At 36.6% G+C, this 19,485-nt stretch overlaps 3 protein-coding genes across 3 annotated transcripts; 1 reads left to right on the forward strand and 2 right to left on the reverse strand.

The window, feature by feature from the left end:
• Positions 1-5,262: 5,262 nt before the first annotated feature.
• On the reverse strand, positions 5,263-13,339 carry LOC129806595 (conserved oligomeric Golgi complex subunit 4). The gene is made up of 3 exons (XM_055855296.1): positions 13,154-13,339; positions 12,069-13,094; positions 5,263-6,502 (listed from the first exon to the last, which is right to left on the reverse strand). Exons 1-3 carry the CDS (start codon positions 13,253-13,255, stop codon positions 5,309-5,311), a joined length of 2,322 nt encoding a protein of 773 aa, XP_055711271.1. The 5' UTR covers positions 13,256-13,339; the 3' UTR covers positions 5,263-5,308.
• A 2,443-nt stretch (positions 13,340-15,782) lies between these two features.
• On the forward strand, positions 15,783-17,124 carry LOC129806596 (transcription termination factor, mitochondrial). Its single transcript, XM_055855297.1, has 2 exons — positions 15,783-15,848; positions 15,890-17,124. The coding sequence occupies exons 1-2, from the start codon at positions 15,842-15,844 to the stop codon at positions 17,104-17,106; spliced, it is 1,224 nt and encodes a 407-aa protein (XP_055711272.1). The 5' UTR covers positions 15,783-15,841; the 3' UTR covers positions 17,107-17,124.
• On the reverse strand, positions 17,112-18,111 carry LOC129806597 (ATP synthase mitochondrial F1 complex assembly factor 2). The gene is made up of 2 exons (XM_055855298.1): positions 17,939-18,111; positions 17,112-17,882 (listed from the first exon to the last, which is right to left on the reverse strand). Exons 1-2 carry the CDS (start codon positions 18,021-18,023, stop codon positions 17,146-17,148), a joined length of 822 nt encoding a protein of 273 aa, XP_055711273.1. The 5' UTR covers positions 18,024-18,111; the 3' UTR covers positions 17,112-17,145.
• Positions 18,112-19,485: the final 1,374 nt, after the last annotated feature.

Below are 19,485 nucleotides of genomic sequence, written 5' to 3' on the forward strand. Positions count from 1 at the left end.
TATTGGAAAATTTATCAAAAACATATTTATGTAAAATAATATACATTGTTTTGGATATGCCATAGATATTTTCATGAGTTATCAATTTATTGTACAACATTCAGAAAAATTGTACTCATATCCTTAAACCTAAAGTTAAGGGGAAAATGGAAAAGAAAATGAGAGCATGAGTCATTCTCAATTATTTTTACGATTATTTCCTCAATTCCAGAATAATCAACAAACAAAGGCGAGTTGAGATGCAGAAGGGTGATATGTATGAAGTTAAGGCTTTCGAAATGGGAAGATATAGAGTGTGAGAGAATTACTATTATTATACAATTTAATATCCGTTTATTCTCCTCTATCTTATCTTACCAATCTCGGTCTTGAATCCTGAAGCTTCGTTCATGAAATGGCCAACCAAGAGTGAACCCTTTAGTAGTCATACATTTAACCCCATCTTGTATCTCTTTATGTGCCGGAGGTCTTATCACAACTCCTATAACAGCCACTTGTAATCTTTCGCATTTTCAGTACCTAGGTTTTTTGCTGGAACATCATAAAGAACTAAAAATAATTCTATCACTTGAGTTAATTCACGTAAGGGTTAACTCTCAAATATCTTTTGAAAGATTGTAGAATTGATAAATTTGTTAAACTGCAAAACATTTAATTTTATATAGATTCAGGTTTAAAGTATTAATAATTTGTTCATGGTAAGCTCCATGCAGAACGATGAGAAGTCTTCAGATGCTCCGGATCCTTCGGGTGATCTAGTAAACAGAGTGCATTGTCTTTGATCGTGTCATAGATTTCAAAAAGGATTTCTGTCCATAGGGACACATACGACATGTAATTCTTTGTGAAGAATAATTAAAAAAATCTTCAGTCAATTTCGTCGTTTATTTTCTCATGCATTCTGATCGTCGTGATCGAATTGGTTTTTGACATCCTGCAGAATGTATGAAAGATTGCATACTCGAGCTACTTTGAGCTGATTCGCTTATATTGATATACAGGGGGTCTCGAGATTATACATATTTTCGGGAGATTTGTTGCGATTAAGTTACAGAAACGCCGTAAAATATGCAAAATATATCTGACGCCAAACTCTCAGGCTATTTTCAGTGTCAACGGTTCATAAGAAGTTGATTTCACATTTACCGTCTCGAAAAATTGCATACATTTAGGCCATTTAGGGGTATTTCAAAAATGATTTCACAAATTAGCTCCGAGTAGTAGGCAAAGATGCATAAATATATGTTTGCATAATCCCATTTATGCATAATCTCGATATGCATAATCCCGGAAGCCCCTATATTATTTTTTTTCGAACATTTCTTAAGAAGGAAACTGGGCTCCAATATACTGTAATTTAGCTCTGCAATAGTGAAACTATTTTTTAAAAAAAAGTGTAAGGTCCAGTCTCCTTTCAGAATAAACGAAAAAATCGTATATCTAATGTAGCCCCAGAGCTCAAAATAGCCCCATCTCTTTCTAATATTAAGAAACCACTTCAATTTCAGGTTCAATTTGATTTTTTGGTAAAGAGCTTGAGATAACAAATTCATTGTTTTATTTGTGCTCACTATTTCCTTTGTCTTGTCAATCTTTTTCTTTGACTGACAAACATCACAAGTTTGTCGAAAAACTCGTAAAGCCTCATTGAATTTTGATATGTTTATCATAATCAAGGATTTTATTATTTTTATATTCGCACCTCGGCATTTTGTCCTTCTACCCTGTGATGTAATGCATGAAGTGTGTAGTACAATATAATCATGCACAGATTGATAATGTAATATTTTTGGAGCGCCGACCTTTCTTTCCATTTTTGTGATATAGGGGCAACTGAGGCAGTTGTAAACATGAGATAGTTGTAATCACTGATTTTTTTCCTACATTACTAGGACATATCGCTGGTTGCATTTACCGTTGTCGTATCTGCATTTGGTGTAAGCTACGATACAGATGTCGTCTCTTGCGTGAAATGTTGACACAAAAGAAATGCCGATACGACAACGGTTGATGCAACCAACGATGTCAACCATTTCTTCAGTGGACAAGAATCCCTAAAGCAGACCAGAACCAGAGCTCATTAAAAGTCGTGTAATATCGGAAATTTTGTCTTGATAATTTGAATGGAAATAGCAGATAGCCGTGCTGGTAACACTAATCTCGCTTATTCACGGCGCCATGATGAATATTTTTGCGCCAGACTAATAGAAAGAAAACTTCACATAAAAAGAAATTGTCTTCTTGATATTTTTGTCGGAAAACGGGTAGCTCTTCACTACACACCCTTTCATTTGAATCTCGTAGAAATACTAAGAAATTAAATGCAAATATCACTTCAAATGGAAAGTTTCTTAAATCGCGTGTAATTCATTCGCAAATCTGGCGCGGCTGCGGTTGCAAAAAATCTCTAAAATGCGATAAAATATTTTCTCCTCTAATTTATGCTCATTAGCAGGTCGTGTACTTATCTTCTTGTAATATCGACGGTTCCATTCTATACTATGCTATCTCAAAATGACAACTTTTCAGGAGATCCATTTGAAATATTTGATATTTGCCATTTGATATTTGAAAGTCTCAAATATCTCGTTACCCGAACATCGGATGACCACCAAATTTTCACCAGTTGTAGATCTCAGTCTCAGGAACAACATATCTCTCGGAGTAATATAAAGCTAAGTCGACTTAGCATAGTATGGAATGGAGCCGTCGATATGTACTTTTGCATTCCTTATTAACCAAAATAGTGTTATATAAAAGTATTTTTCTCAAACCTATCCTGAATTTTGAGACAGATCAAAAGAATATGAGTCTTTCAGCTCAAAATTTCAGCCCAATGTTTTTGTTGCAATATCGACAAGTTATTTACAATTAACGCAAATAGCTGTATTCAACTAAATTATAAAAAGGATTTTCTTGTGAAAATGACTTAACACTAAGGAATTAAACAATTTTCACATTAAAAAACCTATTATTTTCTCTACGTGAATTTTCGCGGCATTTCGAAGAATGCCAACAGGCAACACCAAATTCACTTCATCGGCTTTTCTTTTAGCTCAGTCCTGCCCTAAAGTATTTATGAATTCATATAGGTCTCATACTTAAAGTTTAATACCGAATATTAAAATTCCACGTGTTTACAACTACCCCATGTTTACAACTGCCTCAACTTCACCTATATAATTTTATTATGGCCTCTACACATTGGGAGCAATTTTTGTCAAAAATTGCTTTTTTGAAGGAAATTCCCTGTAGCGTTGTAGGTGGAAACGTCAAATTTCTGTCAAAAACGCAATTTTTGACGAAAATTGCTCCCAATGTGTAGACGCCTTTAGGGATGGCATCAAATGGAACAGTGCATTACATGGTTCCTCTGCCCTACCATATAGTGTTAGTTCCAAAATTGTATTCCATCACTGACAGCAATCAGCAATTCTCCATGGCACCGTAAAATTCCTGCATAATAGAATATCTCTTTTGATTTTAAATTATGATCATGGCATCGTCATAGTTTCTAAAGGATGTCGTCGGTTTTCGTCGGTCTGTTTCTCAATTAGGTCGTAGATACATATCGCAATCCTTAACCTTATTGTTATCTCCAGTTCCTTCTAATTTATTTTTGCAAAAATTACAGTTTTACTTCATCCTCACGATTTCCGCATTTTGCGAAACTGATTTCCAATTTTAGAATAAAATGATTGAGTAGGATATTCTTAGGGCCGAACTAAATAGACTCAGGCTGATCCTTGAGAATATTTATTCTATAAAATTTGGCAGTACCACTCTCTGAGTTATATAAGGGGCATCTCGGAGAGGATCAGGTCTATCATCCACAAGTCCTCAAGCGAACATGAAATTTCATTCAAACCTGTAGCAAACAATAAGAAATTTTACACAAAAGTTAAAGACCAGATACCCACAGAACTCAAATCGAACGTGGTACACGAAATTCCATGTGGAAGTTGCAGCAAGAAGTACATCGGCACCACAAGTCAACTCCTCAAGAACCGCCTCAGGCAGCACAGAAGAGATTGCAGGCCCCCAATCCGGAATGATCAAGCAACAGCACTTTGTGCACACACAGCCAACACGGGCCACATTTTCAAATTTGATGAGGTGAGGATCATCGATGGGCACAATAATCGGGAGAAGAGGATGTTCCTAGAAATGCTGCACATAAAAAGGAACATCCCTATGTTGGTAAACAAACGCCAAGACATCGAGAAGTTAGCAGCAGTATATGCCGCCCTAATTGAGGCGGAATGCGACTCCCAGTCCCAATACACTGATGATCCATGATGAAGGGAGAGGGGGGATCTAATTCAGCACAATTTGAAATCCCCAACGGCTACCAAAGACAACGGTTCTCAAATATTGAACTTTGAAACCAGTAATCTCACAAAGAAATATTAAGAAAGACACACAAAAAGAGAGAAAAATTGTTAAAATATTAAAAATAAGTAGAAAATTAAGTGCAGTGCCCCAAATCCCATGCCCTGTGAACAAAAAAGACCCTTTGACAAAGCAAGAAAAGACTAAAAATTTGAGTAGTAGTTAAATAATTGTAAAATGATTTGATGAATAAATAGTGCTCTTTCCTGCCCCAGCCACTGAGGAAGGCTTGAAGTCCGAGCCGAAAGCTTTGGGAAGAATTTGAGAATTTTCTTTGCTTCTTCTTACCCGACGCTCACCGGTTTCCACACCTATAAAAAGTAATAAAGTGGATTTGTTACAGCTAATCGCTCTTCCGGAAGGCCTTCAATTGGTTCCTTTACTCCTCTAATTGTTCATAGGCGGGCTGAAAGAAATGTTGATGCATTAATTCGCCAATGACTGTTAAAAATTATCACTTTTTTTCTCCTGGCAAATTTCAGTTCCAAGTAGTTTTTAACATCTCTGCAATAGGCAAATACATTTGTTTCCTGAAAATTCATAACAAATTGGCAGAACGTGAAGAATGATTTATATTTCTGACAACATCCTTTTACTTGAAGTTGCATCGGACGCTTTTTTTCGGGATCTTTACTGTTTCGAGTTGCAAGAGCAACTCGTTTAACCCTTTAAAGACGAGTGGGCATCTCTTCCTTCAAAAGGTAAATGCTGCATACTTTGAATACTATCTCTTCATAGACATAGACACATTTATCACTTATCACTCAACGATTTCAGAAATCTGAGGGAACAACTGGATCAGTAAAGGACATCCACTCCATTTGACTTTCAGGAAAATTATGAGAAAACCTTGTTCGCAGTTCGCACAGATTAAGGATTGCACGGCTGGATTTATTAAAAAATAAATACTTTTAAATTAAATCTTCAACTTCTTGATGTCATCCACCCGGAAATCAATCCTCAGGGCCATTATGGTGCGTATTTCGTTGGGTAATAGGCGCCAAGTAGGCGTGGTGCTGGTATCACTGGGATTGTAGTAGTCACTGAGTTCCGAAACACGATCGAGATTGAGAATTGTTGCAATTTGCGTGAGTCTGGCGAGTTTATCTCGCACAGACCACGATGTGACACCCGTGAGATACGTGGACAGTGCCCTAACCTCCTGATCCAGTACCAATCCGCCCAAGCGATTAAATGTCGACTTCCGGATGACCCTCTCGAGGCGAGCAGTGACGTCCGTTGCGAGAATCTCAACGAGAATCCCGTAATTTCGTGTCGTCAGAACACTTTCGAATGACTTCAGCAATGCATCAATCTGCCCAATCAGTGACTGAATGAACGTCTCGCCAGCATCATAGGCTGCAAGTTCTTCCTGAGTGAAATTGTGACTCAGCGAGAGGAATTCATCCACCCATTGATGCAGTCGCGGTTTAATGGCACTGGAACGCAATTGCTGCATCCCAAAGTCAATTACCGCCTTCAGAGTATCCCCCACAGACTTAAGTCCACTAGTACAACTCTCCAGCTTCTCACTGTCACGCCCCGAAAGGCCTGGGAATGCAATTTTGATCTCTTCACTCATCATCGTCCACAGAGTCTCAATGTACTCCGTGGCCACATCAGCATCATTCAGCTTCACCACAAAGTTATTCCTGGCCTGCTCAGTGTCCGATGTCTGAATCTTGCCCTGCTGAATGGAACTCTGCAGAACGTTGTAAGCCTGCGCCAGATCAATGTACCCCGATGGATATCCGGCCTTCAGGGGCCCCTTCAATGCACCAATAAAATCATTCTCGAGACAAGTGGCAGCATTGTTGATCACTGCACAAATCCCATCGAGCGATTGCGTTGTATTGGCTCTCCGGATGCATTTGCGCACGATGAAAAAGACATCATCGATTATGCTAGAGCACTGCTGCCCAGGTTCATGAGAATCCAACGCAATTGCCTTAAGGACACTCTCTTCCATGAAGAATCTCTCAAAGAGAAGATAAATCCCCAGAAGTTCTTGCATCTGGCGATTTAAGTCGGAATTCTTCAGGCAATTCTCAACACCTGCCCAAGCTGTCTTCTTCCGCTCTTCATCCAGGGAACTATTCTCGAGATCCCTCTGGAAGAAAACACGGCTCATTGTAAGTGAAATCTGCTTATTACTCCAACTTGAGGGAGGGATGCATCGCTCATTTGATATTACAGAGCACAAAATAAGATACAAGTACATTTGATTTGGAACAGCTTAATTTTTTCACTTTTTTCCACTTTTTCAAAAGGAAAATGAGAAATCTTTAAAAATTTTCGCCATAAGTAAACTTGCTCAAGTCCCTGTAATATCGAATGATCGATAATCCTTCAACTTTCTTGTATCTTTATATCTCAGGGGCATTACGTTTCCTATGTTTCCCATATGTTTCTAACGTGCCAAAAGAATTTTAGAGTTTATTCGCTGTTTTCTGCCATTGTGGAATAAATTTGCAAAAAATACAAATACAAAATAAAAGCCAATTTAATATGGAATGGGCAACCGAAAACTTCAAATTGGCCACCTTCGTAGTTTCGGAGATATCTCGTGAAATGTGTACGAAAACAGGGAAAAATTTACACTAAAACTGGTCGCATTTTTCAGAACTAATGTCACCCCCCTGTTTATATCCCTCCTCATATCCCTAGAAAATCATGGAAGTAATAAGTTAGCCCTTTTTTGTCTTCTTTTTTCCTTTTTCTCTTCATCTAATCCTACCAAACGGTAAGAGATATTGACTTCTGGTCTTGGATTATTCATCCCTTATCAATTTTCCACGAATAACCTTTGAAAATTGAATTGTAGGATATGTATGATCCCAGTGAGCACATTTACCTGAAAAAAGCAACGTTTTCAGAATATTTTTGCTGAGTCGATCAGCAAAAATATGCTGACCGGTCAGCAGTTCTAGAACAAAAAGTGCTAACCAAATGGAAATGGCACTGCCTCGTGAGTGTCGTTTTAAAATTAGCAGAATGCAGCGGAAAATACATATGTTTTCAACTGAATTGAAATCGATTAGCATTTGCTGCTCGCTGGGATCTGGGATTTTCGAATAAGGTAAAGTACCCTCTAGTCGGCCGGTTTCTCAACTCGGCCAGTTGAATTATTTAACCAATTTTTTAACGTTTTATAGTCAACTTCTATGAAATTTTCACTGAGTTACGTTATATATAATATAATACACCTTCTAATGTTAAATCGGTAAGACCATATTATAACAAATCTAAGTAAATTGAATAAATAGTCGCACTGGCCGAGTTGAGAAACCGGCCGACTACAGGGTACTTTACCTTACTTGAAAAATATTTTCTTATTCCAATACGCTATTAGAGTAATAAGGAGTTAATAATAAATTAGCAAAAAATATGTGTGGTTTTTTTCATAATCGAATATCTTTAGAAAAGCCAAAAGTCCTACAATTTCGATCTTTCATGATTTTTCGTCATTCTAAGTATTTAAAACCCCGTCAAATCATTGCTCTACCTGCCGATTTCACTCGGAGATTTTTTTGAATTGTAACGGTATATTCCGGTTCTAGTACATTCAGAAGAAATCTGTAGATTTTCTGCAGAAATTCTGAGTAGAAAATCTGTAGATTTTCGGCAGAAATTCTTCTGAAAATCTGCAGATTCTCGGCAGAATTTCTGCAGAGAAAATCTGCATAGTCTCCATTGTCTCAACAAAAATATTGTTGATTTATCAAGAAACTGTAGAAGTTACAAAGAAAATGGTATGCTCTGCTTAACAAGCATTACCCATTAAACATTTTAGATAACTAAAAAGATGCGAGCAAAAATACTAATTTCTTAAAAATCCGTATTACTAAATCCGTATTAATCGTATTACAGGCAATTTGAGCAATTTTCCATGCGTGGCAACTGTGATTCGGTCACTTTTTGAGTGAAACGCAAGAGAGAGGAATGATAAAACACTTCCTATCTTTTTTTGCCATTCTCGCAGTTCAGAAAGTATTAATCTTAATATTAATCTTACATGTGACATGGTCATCAAGGAACCTTGTACTTTGCAGTTACGTACAATATAAGAAAAAAATAACTTTAGATAGTCACGGAAAATTATTTTCTTTATGGGACACCGGTGTTCCAATCGTCCTTAAAGGATTAAACCTTTATCGGTTCCGCTGCATCTAGGCCACTTATTTGGGCCCATTTTGCACTCCATTGTATCTTAACCCCCAAGGCGGTCCTCCAGCTTTATATTTCGGCTTCTGTGTGGCAGAGATACACACACAGTGCCATTTCTATATTGCGGCAGACCAGCCTTGGATCAGTTGCAGTGAATGTGTATTTGTATCCACAGATCTATTTCTGCCGAACTTGTTTCTGTACCAGCCTCTCTTGTTTAGATGGCTCATTGTCAATACATTTAGGCATTACTTTTTCATCCATTCACTGGACTAATTCGATACGACTGCTGAAAAATCTGCAGCTGCCGAGTTTTGAACCCGAGACCTCACAGTCATAGAGACACTACTCTACCAACTGATCTCCACTGAGGCTCAATTAGGTTAAGTTTGAGGTTATGTTGTACATACCCTCCAGAACCTAATGGTATTACAAAATTTCGAAACTCTGTTTCATAAACTGTTAACAGAAAAATTTCGAGACGGTTTCAAAACATTTAGGCTACAGTTTATAAAACAAGTTAACTAAAAATAAGTTTCTAAAGGGTTTAGAAACTATTTACAAACTAAAATATTAAATATAGTTTGTATTGAATTTCGAAACTAAATATCCAAACTGTTTAGAAATGTGTACTAAAATATGTTTATGAAACAAGTTAACTAAAACTAAGTTTCTAAGAATCATTCTGTCCATGCAATCTGCTTTCCCCAATGATAGCACTTCCTGCCATTCTTCTGTCCCACCATGAGCCTCGAGTGGGTCAGTGGATAGAGTAGTAGCTCTATGACTGCGAGGTCTGGGGTTCAAAGCTGAGCAGCAGCAGAAAAAGATTTCTCATGCCATATCGGCTTTGAATTCGTCCAGTGAATGAATGAATAGTAATGTCAATGGTGCATATTGACAAAAAAGTGAACCGCCTAAACAATAGAGGCTGGTACGAAAACGAGTTTCGATGTGAAAGTGGTACTTCAATCGATACAAATATTCGCTGTCACTGATCCCAAACACACACCGAGAAGGGATGCTGTGACATAGTAACGGCACTGACTGCTCACAGAGCTGTGATATTGAGCGACTACCCGTATCGGGGGATAAGATAGAATAGAAGTGGGGAAGCATAAGGGGCCCAATTGGTGGCCTGGATGCATCGGAATATCCGAAATGGAGAACTGACCCCTGGCAAAATCTTATCTTATCTTAAGTTTCTAAAGAGTTTAGAAACTATTTACAAACTAAAATATTAAATATAGTTTCTATTGAATTTCGAAACTAAATATCTAAATTGTTTAGAAATGTGTACTAAAATATGTTTATAAAACAAGTTAACTAAATAAGTTTCTAAATGGTTTTGAAACTATTTACAAACTAAAATATAAAATATAGTTTCTATTGAATTTCGAAACTAAATATCTAAATTGTTTAGAAATGTGTACTAAAATATGTTTATAAAACAAGTTAACTAAATAAGTTTCTAAATGGTTTTGAAACTATTTACAAACTAAAATATAAAATATAGTTTGTATTGAATTTCGAAACTAAATATCCTGTTTAGAAATGTGTACTAAAAAATGTTTATGAAACAAGTTAACTAAATAAGTTTCTAAAGGGTTTCGAAACTGTTTACAAACTAAAATATTAAATATAGTTTGTATTGAATTTCGAAACTAAATATCCTGTTTAGAAATGTGTACTAAAAAATGTTTATGAAACAAGTTAACTAAATAAGTTTCTAAAGGGTTTCGAAACTGTTTACAAACTAAAATATTAAATATAGTTTGTATTGAATTTCGAAACTAAATATCCAAACTGTTTAGAAATGTGTACTAAAATATGTTTATGAAACAAGTTAACTAAATAAGTTTCTAAAGGGTTTAGAAACTATTTACAAACTAAAATATAAAATATAGTTTCTATTGAATTTCGAAACTAAATATCTAAATTGTTTAGAAATGTGTACTAAAATATGTTTATAAAACAAGTTAACTAAATAAGTTTCTAAATGGTTTTGAAACTATTTACAAACTAAAATATAAAATATAGTTTCTATTGAATTTCGAAACTAAATATCTAAATTGTTTAGAAATGTGTACTAAAATATGTTTATAAAACAAGTTAACTAAATAAGTTTCTAAATGGTTTTGAAACTATTTACAAACTAAAATATAAAATATAGTTTCTATTGAATTTCGAAACTAAATATCTAAATTGTTTAGAAATGTGTACTAAAATATGTTTATAAAACAAGTTAACTAAATAAGTTTCTAAATGGTTTTGAAACTATTTACAAACTAAAATATAAAATATAGTTTGTATTGAATTTCGAAACTAAATATCCTGTTTAGAAATGTGTACTAAAAAATGTTTATGAAACAAGTTAACTAAATAAGTTTCTAAAGGGTTTCGAAACTGTTTACAAACTAAAATATTAAATATAGTTTGTATTGAATTTCGAAACTAAATATCCTGTTTAGAAATGTGTACTAAAAAATGTTTATGAAACAAGTTAACTAAATAAGTTTCTAAAGGGTTTCGAAACTGTTTACAAACTAAAATATTAAATATAGTTTGTATTGAATTTCGAAACTAAATATCCAAACTGTTTAGAAATGTGTACTAAAATATGTTTATGAAACAAGTTAACTAAATAAGTTTCTAAAGGGTTTAGAAACTATTTACAAACTAAAATATAAAATATAGTTTCTATTGAATTTCGAAACTAAATATCTAAATTGTTTAGAAATGTGTACTAAAATATGTTTATAAAACAAGTTAACTAAATAAGTTTCTAAATGGTTTTGAAACTATTTACAAACTAAAATATAAAATATAGTTTGTATTGAATTTCGAAACTAAATATCCTGTTTAGAAATGTGTACTAAAAAATGTTTATGAAACAAGTTAACTAAATAAGTTTCTAAAGGGTTTCGAAACTGTTTACAAACTAAAATATTAAATATAGTTTGTATTGAATTTCGAAACTAAATATCCTGTTTAGAAATGTGTACTAAAATATGTTTATGAAACAAGTTAACTAAATAAGTTTCTAAAGGGTTTAGAAACTATTTACAAACTAAAATATTAAATATAGTTTCTATTGAATTTCGAAACTAAATATCTAAATTGTTTAGAAATGTGTACTAAAATATGTTTATAAAACAAGTTAACTAAATAAGTTTCTAAAAGGTTTCGAAACTATTTACAAACTAAAATATAAAATATAGTTTCTATTGCATTTCGAAACTAAATATCCAAATTGTTTAGAAATGTGTACTAAAATATGTTTATAAAACAAGTTAACTTAAATAAGTTTCTCAAAGGTTTCGAATCTATTTTACTAAACTAAAACTAAATATTAAATATAGTTTCTATTTAATTTCGAAACTAAATATCCAAACTGTTTAGAAATGTGTACTAATTTAGAGATGTACTAATTTAGAGATCGAGATGGATCGAGATTTAAAATTTAACTAAAAAGTAAAAGGGATACTAGAGACTTGGTCAGGACTTACCGTGACTCTCCTCTTGATGAACTTCACGTACAACTCAGCTCTGGAATGCATGATCGTAATCTCGCCAATGAGAGAATCAATGTCCTTCGGATTGAGCTTATCGGTTGATCCTCCAGACGGTTTACGGTAGTGCCCAGCCGCTGATGGACCACTTCCACCGCTCTTGATGTACTCGTTGATCTGATTGACCCGGCGCTGAATCTGGCGTCCCTTGTTGAATTCCAGAAGGCAAATCTTTACTTCCTGATCGCATTCCTGCTGCAGAATCTTCACCATTTGATGCAGACGACCTGTTCCGTAGTAGGTCTCTATGATCGGCTGATTCACTTCCACTACCCTGGCAATATTCTCCAGGAGAATGGTCAGAGTGTCAGCAAATGCCACGACAGTTCGTTTTTCCGCCTTGGCTGTGTCCATTGACGTTCTCAGCTCTTTTTGGGCCTTGGCATTGAGCTTCTGGCAGATGTATGAGGAAAATTTCTCAATCCCATGATCATGCATTCCCAAAAGTGGGAAAATCTTGAAGAATCGCTCCACGGACGCCAGATCATCTTTCTTCACGGATTCATCGAATTTCTGAGTGATTAGATGACGTAGCTGCATTGTGGCCTGCTGCAGGGTGTCCACGGCTTTACTGACCGACGATACAGACTCCGAGACATCATCTGCTGTCTTCTTCAGGAGAGATTGATCCATTGAGAGAAACCTGTGCACATGAGCTGCTCCTTTTTCGTAATCCTCCTCCTTGATGGCTGTCATGACGCCCTGACTGCACAGTTGGAGATCAATGAGATCATGTACCCTCTGCTGACACTCCGACACACGACTCCTAGCCTCATCCAGGCGCCTGACTTTTGCACTAACATTCTCAGCCAGGACTCCAGTATGATTAATCATTTCGGACAATTTTCCTGCATCATTCTTCACCAGACCAATTTCACTGATCCCTCGAATGATTCCCGCAATCTTGGCATCCATCTGATCCTGCCTGGACAGGATTTCCCGCAGTTTCTCATTCACCACATCCTTCCGGGAAGGAAAACATTTTTAAATAATACAATGGAATTATAAATCAGGCATCTTACCTCCTTTTCTGCAATCCTTTCGCAGAATTCATCAATTTTCTCAGTTGTGGAGAAATCACAGAGATGTATTTGATATTCCAAATCCTCAATTTCCTTCAGCATCCTGGACAAATCGCCTATTTCTTTCTTGCAGTCTCTTTTTCCCGGAACCGAATTGACACGTAGGGATCTGCGCACAGAGTAATCTTGCGCGCTGCGCGCAGGGGTGAGGGAGGGTTTGCGCGCTAAAGCGAGCAAAAATTAATTTCGTCTTTTGCGCGCAAGCTCTATTTTTACGCGATAAAACATTTTAAAAAATTACAAGTACAGTAAGACTTCCTCAAATTTGAACATTTGGGAGGTATAGATGACATTTCTCACTCCTCAAATTTGAACGATATTTTCAAAAACGTAACGGAATTCATGTGAAATGCACTTTCCCTAAAATTAAGAAAGATAACTTTAGGGAATATATCAATGCATTTTATTGTTAAATAAATGGAATTTGTTGAGGAAGTTAATAATGCGATAATATTGAGGAAATACCAGAGAAAAATAGTTCTAATTCAGATTCTACGCAAAACTTTCTTTACATAACCTCAAATTTTACATTTTGAACTCAACCGTCGTTCAAATTTGAGGAGTTCAAATTTGAGGAACTCTACTGTATATATTATAATTAATATATATTATATCGATCCCTCAGAATATTATCCGAACAACTCGCGAATGGTCAACTTTACAGGAGAGCGATTTAAAGCTGAGATTTGCATTTGCTAATAAATCAATTAATTTAACTGAACATGTAGAAGACTTTCATATGAAAATTGATTAATAAAAAGATATAATTATCGAACCAAGAGGAAATGTTTCAGTGAAGTAGGATTCCCAGGACGGGTAACCACACAACCTATAGGTCTTATATTATTTAATTTTTATTGTTTTCACTTTTTCACATATTTCTTGTTATTATTTCAAACCAATTTTCAAGCGACAAAACCTATTAATATTCTTAAGCGTGTACTTATGGAGAAATATTTAGGGTGAATTCTTAAGTTACATTTCATCTTTGTAGGTTCCAAAATAGGCTAAAGGAGCCACTAAGAGGAAGAAAATTTCTTAGATCTCGCCAAGAAATTTCCTTGCTCTTTGGGACGATAAATGCCTGAAGCTTTCTATCTTTTCAGTGTCGCTCGGCGTCTTTTAAAAGACGCCCTTGGTAACGGCAATTTAATGCCACTGGGATATAGGCAAGATGCCCCTCAGTTATGGCGACCAGAATTCTGATGCCTCCAGAACGTAATAGAGATTTGAATCTCTGCACTGGGTACGAATGCCTCAGGATAGAAAGTGCTTCAAATATTTAAAGTCCCGGCTGCCATTTAAAGAAGGCTATTTAAAGCCGCAGTGGTAGGCAGCGGAGCCTCTTCTGGCTGCTGAAGATAGGCAATCTAATGCCGCTGAAGAAGCCAGAATACTTGGCCGCTGGAGTGGAAGGCATTGTATGTGCCGCTGAAGGTAGACCAAGGAAATTCGCAAATAAAAGGAAAAGGCAACTTACTTATTGCCGCTGAAATGAGAAGTCCTGGGTTCTCGATGCGAATCTATCTTTATTTTCACAAATTCTGGTCTTTTATACAAAAATTCTGTTCTCTCCCACCTATAAGCATTATTTACATCATTTATGCTAAGTCCCTAAAATTTGATATATGCCCTATCTGCAGAATTGCATTTTTCCCATTTCTCTTTTGCACCCAATGACGCACAATTTCATCGGTCATTCACCGGGTGAATGTTCAATTAAAAATGAAATTCTTTAATATTTCCTAAAATATTTAATTATTAGGGATGAATCCTTTAGAATATGATAATTTATGTTAGCCTGAATCTGTAGATATATTTTTCTATCCGGAATTCAAATTCAAACTACTTTAAAAATGGATTTGAAAATATTATGTGACATCTTTAAGGATTCATATGGTTTTAGGATAAACTAGAAGGATCTAACAAATGGTATTAAGTATACTTGGAATTAAAGAGTATAGAAAATTGATCTTGCATATAAACATAGGATAACTGTTCAAATTATAGGCAAAACTAATCCTAAAAATATGCTATTTTCATGCTCGTGGAATTATAAAATTTTACTTAAAATTAAAAATGTTTCTTCGTCCGGAACAATCTTAAAAACTATTAATCCATGTTCATGCGCGAACATCTATTGTCGTGAAATCAGCCGGGATACTTTTGACAAGCAAAATGATGACGTCACACGGTCGAGTTATGTGGCTCTTATCCTGACTAAATTGAAAAATGAGTGTGATTTTGCTTTATTAAAAAAAGCGCTATAACTTTGGGAATAAATTATTTTCATGTATAATATTCACAGGGAAAGTAGAGGGTGTCCAGGAGTATCCGAAAAGCGAAAAAAAAACGAATTTTGCAAAAAATCGAGTTGTTCGGATCTTATTCTGAGTGATCGAAACGTAAAACATAAAATGCTGCGCGCATGAAAATTCTTGCTGCTGCGCGCATTCGGCGCGCATAAAATATACTTTGCGCGCTGCGTCGCAAAAATTAGCTTGCGCGCAGCGCGAATAAATGGGCACTTTTACGCAGATCCCTAATTGACAGCTCAGCAACTGGGATAACCTCACTCTTTGTCTTGAACTTGTTCAGGAGGCTGCCGGGGAGATCTTTGAAAATCAAATGTCTTGTGGGTTTTATTGCTCCATATATAAAAAACGATATTGCGAGGCCCTGGTTTTATTAAAATGATCAAGGGAGTGGTAAATATTCTCCGGAGGGCGTCTACGCTGACATCAGTGCATCGGAGAGGGATAATTTTAGCGCCAAAGCAGTGGAATTGCACAAATCCAGCTTCCGATGTCGCTTCCGATGATATCTCTGATCCAATTCTCAATCAGACTTTTGAGGAGTACCGCCGAAAGAATCTCCTGCTGCTCAAGGTGAAGGGACTGTTGAAATGTAGCCACAGGGAAGCGGAGAAATTCATTGAATCCTCCAAGTACCTCAAGGTAATGGAACAGAATCAGATTGTGGAGATTTTGCGGTATCTGCTGAATAGGAAAGTGCCACCGGAGAGTATTATGGAGAATCCTTGGCTACTGCTGCAGCCACAGAATACTCTTAGGGAGAAATGTCTGACTTTGCATGCCATGCAGCCACGGGAACTGCTCGATTTTGTGCCTCTGTTGCGAGTATCACTGCTGAGTCTCTTGAAAATCCAGAAGAAGTACGAGTCGGAGGGTTCAACAATCCCAGGGAAGCATAGGGTGTACTATCTCAGCGATCGGCTGGAAGTGGAGCCAAAGATTGTGTCCAAGTATCTGTCTACGCATCAGTTTATGTTCTTCATTGCCTTCTCGACACTCCAGGAGATCCTGGATCTCATGGTGAAGTACAATGTCGCTCCGATGAATATTTTGAAGGACCTCTGGGCATTCCGGTACAATCCAAAGTCCGTGGAATTTCGACTGGATCGTGCAAGGCAGGCTGAAGTGGAAAAGCCAATGCCGTGGATGGTCCGTTGTCCAGTGCCGATCCTTGAGAAATCCCTGCAGATTTCTGTAAAGCACCGTGCTCTGCTCGGTAGCAATGAATCTACGCTGGAGTATCTGTCTGAGAGACTGGGATATGACCTAGAGACGATGAGATACATCACTTCCAAGCATCCGGCTGTTCTTCGTGTCCGGATGACCAAAATCAAGGAAATACTCGACTTCCTGCTCCTCGAAGAGGGATTTACAACGCATGATATCGCTCAAGTGCCTCGGATTCTCTGCCACAGTCTCGAGACGACACGGACACGCCTGGCGGAACTCAAAGGATACGGCTGCGTCCCGTCAACTCTGGTCATCCTTTGCAGGAGTCAGCGGGAGTATGAAAAATTCGTCAACAATTGGCTAATAACCCGAGAGAGGCTTGGACTTTTGAAAGAAAATAAAGAATAGAGGGATTTGTTTCTAGGATTTATTTTATTTGAAATATTTCTAAAGAGCCATTTTCTGTTTCACGAAGCTTCCGGAGCTGTTGAAGTAGACGAAAAGGACAGCTGCTGCAACTCTGGCTTGCAATTCCTGCTGACTGGAATCATGTGCCCACTCTACACGGCCCCAGAATCCCAGCTGGAATTCCTCCTCGAGCCGTGAGAGAAGCACAGCTCGTTCTGTGGTCAGGAACCTGTCCAATGTGGCAAAGGTGAGGATTACAGATTTTAAACTGTCCACAGCAAAGGTTATTCCATGCAGGGCAGCTTCATTGTGTGACATCAGATACTTGGACACATTCATCCGGGTCTTTTCGGATACCTGCGGAGTATTGAGGTCTCGGCTCTTCTCCAAATCAGCCTCGTACCTTTCATTGAACCACGCAATCACCGGATCCCATTCCTTTGCCTGAACTGGCGCCAAATCCTCCTCCTCTCCGGCCTGGAACAACACTGTATCCGTGGGCAGGTAGTTGACGATGTAATTTGTGAGATCCAGCTTGGTCAGGTGATTGGGATTATCAATAGCCGTGTTGCAAAGCGATGTAAGATGCATACTAGATCGATCGATTGTTCCCCGCTGTGAATCCCATTCCGTAGCCACAGCTATGGCCAAGGGTTCACTGTCCACCTGAAAAATCTTCCCATTGGGTGTCTTTAGTTTCTTCTGGTCCAGTAACACTTCGAATTTTCCATCGGCTGAAGATATACTGGTATTTTTGTAAAATCTCTTCACTGTACCTGGAAGAAAAAGTGAGGTTAGATGCTATATTTCGGCAATATTTCTCAATTCTTACTGTAATTCCTGCCGACCTTCAGCTCAGAATAACACCTCTGAGACAACAAACCAATTCTAAAGAAACTTTTCAATGGGAAATTCATTTTTCACGAAGGAAAACACAAATTTTCTTTTTGTTTTGGTTTTATTTCACCCACAAAAGAGCCTTCCGAATTACCCGGCCGGCCATCTACTATGTACAAACTCAGTATATACTGAGTATAATACTTAGTACGAAACTACTATGGCCCATATAAAATACATAGTAGATTTTGTATGAAATTTCGTCGGTTCCAAAGAAGACTCTTGTAAGTCTGCAACTTTTCAGGAGAAAGGTTTAAAGTTTGAGATACAATATTAAGCTATAAAAATTTTAGTGCAATTAGTATACCTCTACTTTTTGCATTATATCGTAGAAAAATGTATGAAGAGGATGGGGGATATGTGAGTTGATAGCTCGGGGGGTGGCAGAGCAATCGCGAAATAGCAGTATTGTGGTGATTGAGACCAAAGGGGGTTACTTCAACCGGCGAGCACTAGCGCTTCATCAGCAGTTGAAGTAAAAGAGATTTATCTCAAGCGCACCGCGCTCGTAAATAGATCCCTTGGCAGAGTTGACTGGAACACTGGAACCTCCAAGTTAAAAGACATAAGTTCTTCTTAAACTTACTTTTTCTTCCTTGCTGCATCACCTTCTAGAGGCTAATATGCACGAGCAGTTACTCTTTCAAGAGGAGAAATTTTAAAGGCGTTTATTCTCCAATTTTCTCTGTTTATAAAGTAAAAATTCTTAGTATTAAATCCCCTAACAAAGTGGAGAGAGAAAGAAATTCCCGAAGTCTTCGATATACACGCCCACCTTTTGTGGGGGAAAATTGGCTGATACATAAGAAATCAGCATAAATTGCAATGAACTGACCTATGGCAATGGGACTTTTTCTCTCTATTCTTATGAGAACATACAAAAGTAAATCATTAATAACAACCAAACTATGACCCAAATTGTTTTCTAATCTTCATTTCCAAACGATTTAATAGTGTAAAAATATATCCCAAAATGAATTAATCCTCTACGATAATTCTAAATGCTAAAATTTTCCCATTGAATATTGATAATTTTCCTATTGCAATAAAAGTTAACATATACTTGTCTTAGCTATTTGATAATATTCTTAACTATTTTCTTATAAACTAAAAACCCATGTTCACTGTGTGAACAATGTAAGTGCTTCCACATGAAACATGTTCCACGATTGTAGTTTTAGTGGAAAATGTAAAAAAAAATGTCCATTTATTAGTGTTTTTTTGGAAAATTTAACAAAGTCTGAAAAATCTGTAATATATCTCGACTTATCATAATCTAGCGCGGAATTTTTAACAAAATGCATGTGATAAGTCGACATACAATACTATAATTTGGAAAAACATCAGAACTCGGTAATTTAAAATGACTTGCAATAGAAATTATTTATATTGAATTTGATATACAGATTTTTTTAAAATATAAATAGAGCGTAGTTACAGCAATTTAGTTTAAATCGTGTGAATATTTTAACTGCTCGAACT

This window comes from Phlebotomus papatasi, chromosome 3 (genome assembly GCF_024763615.1).
Source record: "Phlebotomus papatasi isolate M1 chromosome 3, Ppap_2.1, whole genome shotgun sequence".
Lineage (NCBI taxonomy): Eukaryota > Metazoa > Arthropoda > Insecta > Diptera > Psychodidae > Phlebotomus > Phlebotomus papatasi.